Here is a 13,692-nt window from a genome sequence, read left to right as displayed (position 1 = left end):
AATCTCAAGGTCCAAATCAGGAGCAGAAGGAGGGGGAGCACGAGCAAGGAACTCAGGACCGCGAGGGGTACACCCACACTCAGAGACAATGGGGATGATCTTTCGGGAATTCATCAAAAAGATTTTAAAAAAAAGTACTAGGAGATAGAATCACTTGATTCATGCGTTCCCCGCAGTGCTTCTGAGTTCTGCTTCTGCCTGTGAGAGGCCCAGGGAAGAAAGGGAAGAATCCCAGAGCCCACCCACCAGGCCAGGCCAGCAGGGGAGCACAGAATCCCTGCTCTGTGTCCTTGCTCCATACCTCCAAGAGACCTTTTCCTGTTAGACTCTGTGCAAAGAGAGCCTGTTGAGCATGCATGCCCCTGCTGATGTGAGCACATGTGTTGTTATGGAGGCAGGCTAGAGGAAGCTTGTGTGTAGTAGGTAGCCCAGAGTATGAATGTGTGTGACCGGCACTTGCATGGGGAGAACACTGGGCTCATTTGGACCTGCAGTGTTGTGGCTCAGCTCCTATCCTCCGGACTCAGCACAGAGGGTCTCTACTGCTGTATGGAAGCTGTGAATTCCAGGAAACTGCTGCCAGCAGGCATGGTTGGGGGAGGGAGGGAGATTTAACCTCCGGCTCCCTAGCACTTGGAGCAGATGTGTCTGCCTCAGGGACAGCAGTTGAAGAAAGTTCAAACTGAAGTGTGTTTGCTCACCATAAAAGAGATGTCTGTGAGAGGGCCCTGTAGGAGTGGCTCCAAGGCCCCAAGGGTGCTCTGCCATGGGCCCACAGAAGCTATTGTATCTTGCTAGGGGTTGGGGCACAAGGTCAGGACTCCATGTGTGGCACTGCGGGGCCATCTTCCCCATGTGTTACAACTGGAGAGCCATCCCAGTGGCTTGCTGCTCTTCAAAGGGGCTGGATCAGAAGGAGGTGGGGTTCTTTCCTGCTAGAAGGCTGAATTAAAGGGGCCCCATCCTGGGGATTCCCAAGTGACTGGCCAAGGGCACACTGAAACCAGCAGTGGGAGAGGAGCCGCTGCTGTCCTCTCCAGCAGACTGTCTGCTGTTTGGAAGGCCTTGGCACCCTCTCTCCCTTTCCCTTCTTGGTGTGATCCGAACCCTGGCCCGCCCCACCCCCTTCCTTCTCCACACTTCTGGGTTTGGCCTGCTCAACCCTGGAAGCCGCCCAAGAGCATATCTTTGAAGCACAGCAAAGGTTAGGAAGGAGGAAGACAGAAATGTCCTCTGGGCTGGGGGAGTGGGAGAAAGGAATTCCTAGTATGCTCCACAGGAGTTGGCACCAGGCCTGGTGGGGGCTGCCACCTTGGCCTCCTCAGTGCCCAGCATGTCCCGCTACTCAGTGCAGGCACTGTGTAGAGTGAGCCCTTTTCCTCAGGCTCTGGGTGGGGAATGGTAGCTCTTGTTTACAGCACTCATTTCAACCTTGGCTCACAAGGGTAAGAGCCAGGCCCTGCTATCCGCTCCACAGGATGTGAGACCTCTTAATTGTCTTCAATTACAGACAGCACGGGCTCTTAACCCTGGCTTCCGCTAGGAACCAGAGCCCAAGCCACTTGAGGGGGTCAGAGGGAATGCCATCCAGCCCTCACTACAAGGTCTTAGGGGCTCCTGTACTCTCTGGGATCCTTTCTAGTGTGCGTCTGCTCTTGTTGAACACCTGTCTTCTTTGTCTCTGCTCAGGATGAAACCTCTGTGAGCAGTGAGGATTTTGATATGAATGACTCCACATGGATGTCAGCTGACCCCCACCTGGCCTCCAGCCTGAGCCCCAGCCAGGAGGAGAGGATGCGGAGCCCGCAAAACCTCCATAGCCAAGAGGACGGTGAGTGCCCCTTGGGCAGCTGGCAGGGAGGGCACTTATTGTTCTATAAGAGGCCTGCAGGTGCTCCGGGTGGTGGGACCCAGGTGACACTGGGGCGTCCCTGTTGTACTTGAGAGCTGGTATTGTCAGCATCTCCACAAACCCCACTGCCCCAGAGAGAGAAGGGTGTTTTCATAAGCAGGGCCCCCGATTGACTGTGGGGTGGCCTCTTGTCTATTTGCACCTGTTTATGCTCATGGGTTTGTTGGATAAGGATTTCAGAATCGCCAGGATTCAGGCCTGGGAAGGTCAAGAATGTGTGTGATCTGGAGCTGTGTTCTTATGGCTTGAGTAAGGATGGCTTTGGGACAGGGCCACATGGTCAGTGGCCAGGTAGTTGGTAGCTGACCAGGATGGACTAGGCTACTATGTCTGGATTTTCTTGGGGTTGGAGAGTCAGGATCAGAAGTCAGATGTCCACTCCATGATTCCATATAGAGTCCTGGAATAGGCTCCTGGTTTCTGCGTCACCTGGGCCTTGACCAGATTGGAGATGTGGGATAACACCTGTGGTCAGAGGCCTCTGGTAGGGCTCTTGTTTCTGGGCCTAGATTGCTAGAAGTAAGGGATGAGCCCAGAGCTAGACCTCAGAGAACTGGGGTATAGGGACTGGTAATTAGGAGAGGTCAAAGGTCAGAGCTTGGAATGTGGAAGGGAGGTTCAGGGTTGAAAAGGGGTGTAATGTTAACTCTGCAAAAAAAAAAAAAATGGGTGAGCCTTAAAGAGTAAATAAGGGGTAGGAGCCTTGCAGTTTGGGTCAAAGTTCATCTCCATGGCAGAACCCACACGCTGGTCTTCCCTCCCAGCCTGAGTCCGGCTTTGTCTGGGAGGAGTCTAGCATACAGGCAGCTGGAAGTGTCTGGGCCTGGAGCTGGGGAGCCGGGGGTGGCTGTGTGAGGAGTGGGGTGCCAGGCTGCTGGAGAAGAAAAGGCTTTTTGTGCCTTGCTGCCTCGTGAGGTCAGCAAGACCCCCTCGTGCTGTGAGCCTCCAGACTACTATTGCCTTATGGCATTCCCACGGAGGTGGGGCCCAATGGGGGCTACCACATGGGGGTTCTGGGGCTGGGACAACCCAGCAGCTGACCTCCAGCCTCATCTGACTGATAGAGCCACACCCAGCAGCCTACTAAGAGCTGTGCTAACAGTGCTTAGTAAGCACCCTTGTCGTACCTCCTCAAGAAAGATCTAGAACTTTTCCCCCCACCCCAAGGTCCAGCTTAGTAAGGCTGTCTCAGTCCTCCAAAGGTCTGGTTGTGCTGCTGTTCCTCAGTGTACCTTTTGGAACCATGGTTACTGCCTGAGAACACTACCTTGAAGTCTCAGTGGACTGAGGTCCTCAGGATAGATAGCAAACTAACTGGGGGTTTCTGCTGGGGCTGTGATGTCCTTGGTATCCCTTGGTGGTGATGCAGTGCAGATGAAGAAGCAGAGGTTCTGGGGTTAGCTGCCCCACAGCCACCTGCAGGGTAGAGTCAGACATATCTCAGGCCCCTCCTGGCTCTAAGCACTGGACGAATCACAGGCAGGCTGGCCTGCTAGTAGGACTAGTGTTTATGCGGGCAAACAGCAGAGCTAGGAAAAGGGAGGATGGTGTTGATCGTGAGCCACCAATTTAATTATTGAATCAGAGGCTGATTCTGGAAGCTGCAGACTGATTTGTTAGCCAGAGACCAGCCTAGATCCAGGGCAGAGGGTATATATGCAATAAGAAAACCCAGACATCTGGTCCGGTCTCTGGTGCCTCTTGCGTCCCTGGGGCCTCCTGGTGACCAAGGTCCCAGGATTTCCCACAGGGTTTCGCTTGGTCATGATCACAGCTTGAAGTCCTGGTCCAGCCTTCCAGCCGTGTCTCAGAATGCGTGGTCAGTGTAGATGCAAGCTGAAATCTGGCCCCCATGAGTGAGCTCGTGTCTCTTATTGTTGCTGAAGGACTAAGGGGTGCGGACAAACTCAGCCATAACTCTGCTTGCGTGTCTATCCCCAAACTCCTCTCTAACCACAGCTGGCTCTTAGTTCTCTGGAGTGCAGTGGATGGAGAGGTCTCTGACTGTCCCTCCCCTTAGTTCTATAAGGTGCCCGGTAGTCTGTGTTAATGTTGGCCTCTGCCCTGTGCTCCTCCAGCTGCATGCCTGGCCCATTACAGGGGCCTGCTGAATGTTTGTGGCCCAAATGAAAAGGCGAGCTGACATTTATAGAGACTGCCCTTGAGCATGGCAGCCAGGGAAATAGAGGCCCCCCTCCTTGTTAGGGACAAGTTGGCTTCTTTGTTCCTGAGACCGCACCCCAGTATGCCAGGACTGCAGGGCGGCTGGGCACATCACCCCTGTCTACCCGTAATACAAGCCAGAGTGATGGCAAGAAGCCAGGCAGTTTGTACAGGTTATACCTCTAGGGAATTTGCCCTTTAAATTATTTTTGTGTTTGATTTTGAGACAGGGTCTTGCTTTATGGCCCAGACTGGCTTCAAATTAGTTCCCTCAGCCCTGAGGGTTGGGGTTACAGACCTGGGCCATCACTTCCTCCTTCTCTCTTTAAATTGTAACAAAACTGGGCCTTGGTAGGGACAGTTGAAACTAGAGAGTGGAAAGCATGCTGGCTTTCACCACTGGACTTGTCTCTGAGCCTGCCCCTGGCCCAGTCCTATCCCCCAGCCCTTTCCCCCAGGTTCCCCTCTGGTAGTTTTCCCACCTCCTTTGCTGAGGTCCTTTTGTTGGGTGGTGGTAGCAAGCCTGGTTGAGGCCTGTTTGAGGACATCAGTCTTCTCCTATCTCACAGGGGAGGGCCCAGGAGAGGTTCCCGCCCCCCCCCCCCTTTGACTGCCTTTGTCAGAGTGCAAGAGTCCTCACACACTGAGAGGCACAGGCTTCCTCCTACCTCTCAAAGCTCTCGGCTTTGAGCTCTCTCTCGGGTCTGTCAGGGCTCTGTGTTCTGAAAGCTTGGGAAAGCTTCTGGTCTAGGAGTTGCCAAAGACAGACAACCATTGAGACGTTTTGCAGAGCCCTTAAGGTCTGGCATTGCCTTGGAGCTGAAAAACCCCCATCATCCTATCATGACCCATCCGTATCTTCTCCCCGTACTGTTAGCAAGCACCCCAGGGACCATAAGACAGGACCCAGCACAAGGCAGTGCTGGGGAAGCATCGGTGAGTGAATGAGTGAATGGAGATGTGTGTGCGCATTCCCAGGGGAGAAGCCAGCAGGTCTCCTGAAAGGCAGTCATGCGGGCCAGGGTCCTAACCCTGTCTGCCGCTCCTCCTATTCCCCTGCCATGACTCTACTAGGCCCCTCACTGTGCCCCTTCCTGAATGGAAAACTTGAGGCCTGGCCTTCAGAAGGGATGCATGGGGGCAGGGAACGGACGTTACTCATCCCCACCTCCACCGGCAGACAGGAAACTCACGCCAGGGGACAGTGGAGGGTCCTGCTTCCGCCCTTCTGCAGCACAGGCTGGGGTTGCCTGGCGGGAATTATGCAGAGCACCGGAGCCCCTCCCTTCCCAGACGAGGCCCCCTTGCAGCCTGTTCTTGGGGACCTGCTGGACATGGGTGCTTGCCTCCATTAGGTTGGGACTCCTACTTCCTGCAGGCCAGTGTAGCCTCCTGGTGCCCAGCACTAAGCTGGGCAGAGTCTGAGAGGGGTTTTCAGTAGTCTGGTCAAGTGACTAACAAGGTTGTCAGCTCCTCTCAGGTCTCCAAAGCTTGGCTTTGGCAGGAGAGCACCGAGCACAGGGAAGTTGGGGACCCTGCTGCGCTGTCACCTTCCTGAGAGCAGCAGCTATGACTGTACAAATAGATCTTAGTGTTCCCCTCACTTCCCTAGCTTGTGCTTTACAGAGAATTGGGGGTGGGAGCACAGGAAGAAAGACATAAATGCTGCCGGTATTGGGGGCCTTTCCTCAGGCTTTTCTCACGGCTTACCCTTCACTCTTCTTTGCTGGGAGGATCATACTGTGCTACGTTGCTCCTTACATAATGGCTTTCCCTCTTTCCTGTCATTGGTTCTGCTGATGTAAAAATGGTCCAGTCTACCCTGTGAACCCAAGTCTACTGTGCCCCCGGCCCCGGCCAGCCCTGTGCACTGAGTTCCTTCGGTTTCTGACATGGAAATGGCTTGTCCAGACCACAGGAAGCAACCAGCTAGAGTCATTTATTCTAGGCTTTGTCCCAGCCCCTGGCTTGTATAGATAGATGCTCAATAACTATTGTGTGGCCATGGACTGATGGGAGCCAGGGAAGGGCTCCTAGAGGAGGCACCGGGCAGCAGCCTGTCAGAGGAAGCAGTTTGGGTTTGGAGTCCTGGGGCCCTAAATGCCCAGAAGCTTCCTGTGATCCCAAGCCACAGTCAAGAAAGGCAAGTCAGGGCAGCCTCAGCCAGACTGCAGCTTAGGCAGCTATAGGGCCACCTCTGTGAGCCTGAGGACTTTCCTGGACCTGGCTTCCTGTAGGCAGGTCCTGTCCTCTGCTATTGGTCTTTCTTCCCCACATTCTGTTGTTTTTGTTTGTTTGTTTTTGTTTTTTGAGACAGGGTTTCTCTGTGTAGCTTTGGAGCCTGTCCTGGAAGTAGCTCTGTAGACCAGGCTGGCCTTGAACTCACAGAGATCTGCCTCCTCTTGCCTCCTGAGTACTGGGATTAAAGGCGTCTGCCACCAGCACTCAGCTCCCAGTATGTTCTAAGCTAGTTGCTTACCCTGTGCCAGGCTCAGCACCTGTCTAGTGTGATCATCTGCTGTGACCACTGATCTCGGTGTGCCCTTAGAAGCTTTCAGAAGACCAAGGCTTCGGACCTTCTGGTTCTTGTTGCCTTGAGTAGGGCCTTCTGCCACCTAGAAATGCCAACTGGGCATTCGAGCAGCCCCTTGTGAGCAAGTGAGGTCTAGTGGCCCTGACTCAAACTATAGCGTCTCTGTCCCTCCTCTCCCAGCCAGACCCATGCATCAGGGTACTGCCCCTCCCAGCTCTCCTGGTCTCCTCTCCCAGCTTCTCCTCCATGGGCTCTGAGAGGTGTGGGGAAAGACTCAGGAGCTAGCTCTCTCATTTGATACAGGTCCAGACCCTGCCTTAGCTCCTTCCTGCTTGTGTGATCATGAGCAAGTCATTTCCCCTCTTTAGTGGCTGAATAATAATCCCGTGCCCGGGCTGGAAAGATGGCTCATCTGTTAAGAGTACCGGCTGCTCTTCCAGAGGACCCGGGTTCAATTCGCAGTACTCACATGGCAGCTCCCAACTGTCTGTGACTCCAGTTCCAGGGGATCTGAAATCTTTACACCAAAGCACGCAAAAAGATGAATTATTTACGCAAAAAGATGAATTATTTAAGGCGGGGCGGTGGTGGTGCCTTCAATCCTAGCACTCAGGAGGCGGAGGCAGGCGGATCTCTGTGGTTTCAAGGCCAGCTTGGTATACAAGAGCTAGTTTCAGAACATATACCAAAGATATACAAAGAAACCCTGTCTTGAAAAACAAACAAACAAAACAATAATAATCCTGTGCCCACCTTACTTGGCTGTTGAGGACTGGATGGTGTGTGGACATTGGGAAGGATCATAGGCCAGGCTGGAAGTGAGGTTCTTGGTCCGCTGACACCTTTAGGCCTAGAAAGTTGTGGGTAGGGATGGGGGTCGGTGAGCAATAAAAGGCCCTCCACCTCTCCCAGATTATCTGAGCTCTTCTCCAGACTCACTTGGCCCAGTCCTGCTTTCTTGGCCTCCTCAGGCCCCATGAACCTCTGCCTACAGCCATCTTCTTGCATGGAGAGCGATGTCCTTAACCCTTAGAATCTTGTTTGGTACTTGAGAAGGCAAGCCAGAGCTGGCCATGGTGATGCACTCCTGTAACCCTAACACTGAAGCTGAGGCAGGAGGATGGATGGTGAAGTGGTGGTGAGGCTGGGTAACATAGCGGGTTTGAGGCCAACTTAAGCTTCATAGCAAAGAGCCTGTCTTAAAAGCTAGCTAAACAGCTGGACCAAGGCCCTGATGGCCGCTGGGTCTGAGCTCTCACAGCTTCCCTTAGCATCCCAAGTTCCTGACCCATTCCCACCCACAGGTGTATGAAGACCCTGCCTGTTGATTGACAGCTGCTACATCTTTGGATGGCTCTAGGGACTTGGATGTGAATGAGGGAAGCAAGGGGATGAAGAAAAGACAGATGGACAGCAGACAGCTGGAATTGGGTAGTCTGAGCTCTGAGATAGAGAAACTGCAGCACCCTGGAAGCATAGCATGTTTACAATACATATGAGTTGAACAGAGAGGTGGGGTTACTGCAAACAGCTGAACATGGAGGCAGGGTTCATGGTACTCAGCTTGATCAAGGAGGCAGGGCTAGCTAATTTTGGTAGGAGCAGTCTCTGTGGGGGGGCAGTCTTCAGGCTGTAAACACTGCGGGGCGGGGAGGGGGGGAGCTGTGGTGGACATTTTCCGCACACACTGTCAACATTCACACTCAAACCTGGAGAAAGGTTTCCACTTCCCTGAACCTAGCCTGGAGAAGGCTTTGCTGTTTTCTCACGGGTCTTAGACTTCGGAGTCCTTGACATGACTGCGCCCATCTCAACAGCACACATGCCCTCAGGATTTCATTCACTCAGGGCTTCCTCTGCTCCCTGTACGCAACCTCTGCCTACCACCCACTCCCAGGCTTGCAGGTGGCTGAGGGGAAGCAGCCAGGTGATGGCATGCCTCCCGTGTGCTCCACCCAGCAAGTGAGAACTTAGGTGAGTGGTTGCACGACTAGCAGAGAAAGGGGTGAATGAGTGTTGGGGCCAGGCCTGTGCCACCTCTGGTCTTCCCTCTGCCATGGCCACCCTTCAGTAAGCCCACTACTCACACAGAACAGCACTTAGCACAGGCTTGGAGCTCCTGACCCCTACAGCTGAGTCACTGTGGATTCAGTCCTCATGGCTGGATATTGCCCCATGGAGGAAGGAGTGGTACCTACTACAGCCTCCTGGGATGACCCTAAAGGGCCTTTGTTTGATATAGGGGTCTCATTATGCAGTTCAGGCAGGCCTTGAACCCTGAGTCCTTCTTCGGACTTCCTGAGCCTTGGGATTATAGGCCAGCTCCATCACGCCCAACTCCTCACTGGGTTCTTACCTTTGCATTTTCTCTTTTAAATTATTTTTATTATTTTATGTGTATGGGTATTTTGCCTGTGTGTGTGTGTGTGTGTGTGTGTGTGTGTGTGTGTGTGTGTGTGTGTGTATACCACTTGTGAGCCTGGTGCCCATGGAATTCAGAAGAAGGTGTCGGATCCCCTGGAACCAGAGGGACAGATGGTCATGAGCCACTTTGTGGGTGCTGGGAATTGAACCCAGGTCCTCTGAAGAGCAACCAGAGCTCTCTGAACCATCTCTCCAGCCCTGTCTTTACTTTAAAAAAATTCAGCAATATTGGAGATTGCACCTAGGACCTTGTGCTTGGTAAACACCATTTACACCCAGTCTATAGCCCTGCTACCGACGGTGGACTTTTAAATGGAGTTCTCTTCCCCACACTTGTGGGTCTTCGTCCTGTTTATCACTCAGACCCTGTTTGTCTCAAGTTGTATCTTGTGAGACTGGAAGCCAGGCCTGGGCCCTCTTCTCGCCCTGTAAAGCAAGAGCTGTTTGTTTTGATTCAAGGCACCAAACATCTGACCACAGTCTCCGTTAGACTCTCTCTTACCCTGCTCCAGGATTTCAGCTCTTCTGGGACATGTGGTAATCCTGGGTCACAGAAAGTGTCCCTCAAGCTGCTCTGTAGACAGTGCAGTAGTGCTAGGCTGGGCTAGACCTGGCCTGCAAAGACAAGAGGAGCTAGGAGACAGCTCCAAGGGGTTCCTTTATCAGAGGATCAGGCAGGGCTTCATGGTGCCCTGACCTTGTCTAGGTTACTGGGGCCCCAGGATTCCTGGTAAGGACACTAAGGCAGGACAAGTTTTGGGACCCAACAGGATGAAGGTTACCTGCTAAACAAAGGGGAGGGAGATCCTGCCCCCTCTTTTCCTCCCTGACCTGGAAGATTAGCCCTGGCCTTGGGACCATCTGGCAGATGCTAGCCCTGCTATCAACAGCCTTGCCTTTTCCAGCAGTACTCAGAGCTCTTCCTCTGCTAGGGTGGCCCTGCTGTGCCATACACACAGGGGCTGGGTAAGACCATACTGGCAGGTACCACCCTGGCCTGAGTTGTCTGGGGGTGGCATTCCCAGGAACCAGGAAGCTGGGCCACATTGTCATCATCACCCTGATCTAAGGACTGGGATGCACCAGCCCTAGACCAGCTTCCTGGAGGACAGGAAGGGTTACTAGGGGCCTGCCAACTCCACATACAAGCTCCCAGGCAGGGCCCTGCCCCATGAATTACTCACACATGGTAGCCTGAAGTGGCGCTGCTTACTCTCAGAACACATGATTTGTGGGGGTTGGTGGTAGCAGGCAGTGGGGAGTCTAGCTTAGAGCTTTGCACTTGGAATTGGTATTTATTTCTCATTGTTTGTGCTTGGCCTGCAGCAAGCCGAGCAAGTGGAGGGCCCGGGAGGACAAGCCAAGGGTTCCACACTGGGAGCATATCCTCTGGGAGTCATTTACCAGTGTGTGTTGGGGGAATCCAGGGTGGGGGTGGGCTGAGACATTCTTTGTGAAGCCATCTGGGCGCTGCTGCTCACCCTGGGAGCCTCTGAGCCTTCACTGAGCTGTGTCCTGTAAAAGGGCATTTGTACGCACAGAGCCTGACACTCAGATCTGGTGTGTACTTGGTGTCCATTCTCACAACAAACGTGGTTTCGGTGCTTCGCTCCCCTGCTCTCTAATACCTCATCTGCAGCTTGGAACTTCTCCAGGGGCCTGGATCCTGGGGCCCCGCAGACCTGCGCTGTGTGAGAGACTTCCTTCACTAGTAGCTGCTGAACATTCAGAAAGGGTTGGTGCAGAGGTGTGTGGCGCTCAGGAAAACACACTTGGCTTGGTGGTCTTAGCATGAAAACAGAAATGTGTTACCGATTACCTATTAGGGAAAAGAAACTCAGATTCCCCTTTTGGAAACAGGGTCCGGTTCTGTAATCCTGGTTAGACTTGAACTTCCTATGTGTAGTAAAAGCTGATTCTCCTGCCTCAGCCTCATATGATAGTGGGATTACAGGATTGTATCATTGCAATTGACTTTACAATACATTGTTAAAATAATGTGTTTGGCTAGCATACACGAGGCCCTGGTTTCCATTCCTAGCCTTGTACAAAAAGCTACCACCAAACCCCAAACAGACCATGGCTTCAGTTTCAATTCTGTCTCACGTTTTAAAAATATGACGGTGAGCCTAGGCGTTGGTGCCTGAGGAACGAGCCAGAGATGTCAAAATGTCAGTGCACTGTGGAGGCAGATGCTATGGATCTGGGTGTCAGGAAACCTGAGTGGGTCAGTGATGGAGCTCAGCTGGGAAGTGCTTGCTTGGCATTCCTAAAGCCCTGGGTTCCTTCCCCAGCGCTGCAGCAGCTGGGCCTGGTGGTGCACATCTGTAATCACTTGGGAGGTAGAGGCAAGAGGATGGGAAATTCAAGGTCATCCTCAGCTGTCGAGCTACTAAGGACAGCTTGGGATTTTTGGGAGCCTGTCCTAAAAAGGAGAAAGAGTGGAGCCCATGAGGGGTGGGCATTTTATTCTGACCCCTAAGCCTCGACTTATCAGACTGCTTAACCACAGGGAGAGAGCCAGGGAGCCCAAGAGAGAAGCTGGGTGGCAGCAGAGCCTGAAAACCAAGTGGAGAATATGGGCCTCATGTGGCTGGTCACATGCCCAGTGTGGCTTATCACCTAGGACAGTTGGATCCCTTGGCCCCCATTTGACCCCAGTCCCTCTGCCTGCCTTCAGAGAGCACAGATGGGCGCCAGGAGCTTGATGCTCCTTGGAACTATGCATTATGTAAACACTACCAAGGCCACTGGCCTTTGTCAAAGCAGGCGGGAGTGAGGGATGAGGTGGAGAGCCCTAGCAAGGTGTTTGCCCCTAATTCAGAGGAGTCAGTGTGCCAGCCTGCAGCCCAGAGCTTCCTTCCAGACCTTCAGTGACTCCTGCTTGGCATATACAGCTGGGGGTGGGGGCAGCTGCTAACTGTAGCACTTCACCTTCCCCGCTTTTGTATGTGAATTATTGATACCCCTTCTTGCCCCTGCCTGGCTGCGGCTTTGACCAGAGCCTCACCAAGGGGCCCATGCTGCCTTCAGCCCTGCACCTCTGCTAAAGCAGGCAGCTTGCCTGTGTGCCCAACTTGTAGGTTCTTGTGGCCTTGCCACCTCTCTAGCCTGGCTTGGGGGCTGGTGTGGGTTGCCCACTGGGGAAGGGTACCGCTGGCTGTGGCCCCAGAGCCCAGAGTGGTGATTGGCGGCTTGCACAGAGCTGGGCCTGTGCAGGCTGCAGGGCGCTGGCGCCCACATAAGGGCATTGTTTGCTGAGGTAAAAGGAGTTTTTGTCTCCTTCTGGAGCCAGGACAGAAGGAGGAACAATTTCCCTCATTCATCAGTGATCTCCCATTTGAATAGCAGCACATCACCCTGTTACAGTAGACGGGCATGGCAGGCCTCCCCTGCCCTAGGGCTGTCCAGGCACAGGTGGTGGGCTCTGGGTCCTCCCAGCCTAGGGAGTCGCCCTTTACCATTTTTGTGGAAATGGACAGAAGGGATACATTCCTGCTGCTCCCAGGGTACCTCTCTAGTCTGTTCATGCAGTCACAGGTTGGGCAGCTGTGCCCTGCCAGAGTTGTTCTGGATTCAGGTAGGTGCATGTCCTAGAGGGGACCAGGTGGGGACGAGAGGGTCACCTGAACCCCTTGTGTTTCTATTTCCAGCTTCAGGTCTGAGTGGGTCCCAGGAGAGGACACAGCCTCAAAAGGGCCAGGGCACTAGGGCCTTCAGTGCTGTGGGGCCAGCTGGTTATTTCATGGAGTCATAAAACACTGGAGCCCAAGAGGGCGTCAGCGGCAACTCCCTGAATTGCAGATAAGAAGAGCCCAGGAGGTGGTTGTGCCCAAGGTCAGGCTGAAGTGAGGCCAGCCGACAGCACTGGCCCAACCCACCATATGCCATCCAGGCATGGGGTTGGGTGCCTCTTGGAGAGTGAGGAAGAATTTGCCATGGGCCAGATCCCAGCTGCTGGGTCTCTACTCCCTGCCCCTGAACCCTATGGGTTAGGAGGTGAGGCTGTGGCAACCCTGGGTATTAGCAGCATTAGGATAAGTGGGAAGCAGAAAGTCCAGCCCCCAGGCCTGGCCCCTGCCTACCCTAAGTTACTCAGGCAAAGTGGCCTCCAGCTAGTTTTGACAATAAGGAAGTTGTTACTCTCATAACTAGTCTAGGGTTGCCTTTGGTTTAAGGCATGGGCGGATTTTGGAAAGGTTGTGTCAGCTATCTCTGAACTTCCCCAGGGTGTGCACCGCCTAACAGGTAGAAAAAGCTCAGCTCTGACTTTGGTCATATGACTTTTACCAGTGGCTGTGATGGGTCGTATTGACTGGTCCATGCTTACCCCGAGGAACCCTAGCAGACCTAGCCGTTTTTGTCAGAAGAAGGGGTGTGGCTTACAGGGAAGCAGAAGTGATCCAGGCCTAGCACTAGGACTCTGGCAAGGCCCAGGGGCAACCTCTCTACAGGCTACAGACACAATAAATGAATAGTACGGCAAAGGCAGCTGAGTGTGCTGAGAAATAGGTAAAGAGGTTAGCGTGTCAGTGTGGGGGCTGGGGAGGGGAGGGCTTCCTGACACAGAAACCTTTAAGCAAAGCCCTGGAAACAAAGGAACAGGAAGTGAAGGACAAGCTCTGGAGAGCCAGGGACAGTGTAGCAAGCAGCAGAGGGT

General features: G+C 53.5%; 1 protein-coding gene across 3 annotated transcripts in view; it reads left to right on the top strand.

The window, feature by feature from the left end:
* The window catches only part of Nol4l (nucleolar protein 4 like), a 124,804-nt gene that overhangs the window by 95,484 nt on the left and 15,628 nt on the right, over positions 1-13,692 (top strand). For all 3 annotated transcript variants that reach the window (XM_026787062.1, XM_005363227.3, XM_005363228.3), the window contains one exon: positions 1,690-1,831. In XM_026787062.1, coding sequence (XP_026642863.1) covers positions 1,690-1,831 — 142 coding nt within the window. The remainder of the gene's footprint in view (positions 1-1,689; positions 1,832-13,692) is intronic.

This window comes from Microtus ochrogaster, linkage group LG8, assembly GCF_000317375.1.
Source record: "Microtus ochrogaster isolate Prairie Vole_2 linkage group LG8, MicOch1.0, whole genome shotgun sequence".
NCBI lineage: Eukaryota > Metazoa > Chordata > Mammalia > Rodentia > Cricetidae > Microtus > Microtus ochrogaster.
This window is presented reverse-complemented; position numbering and strand designations above follow the sequence as displayed.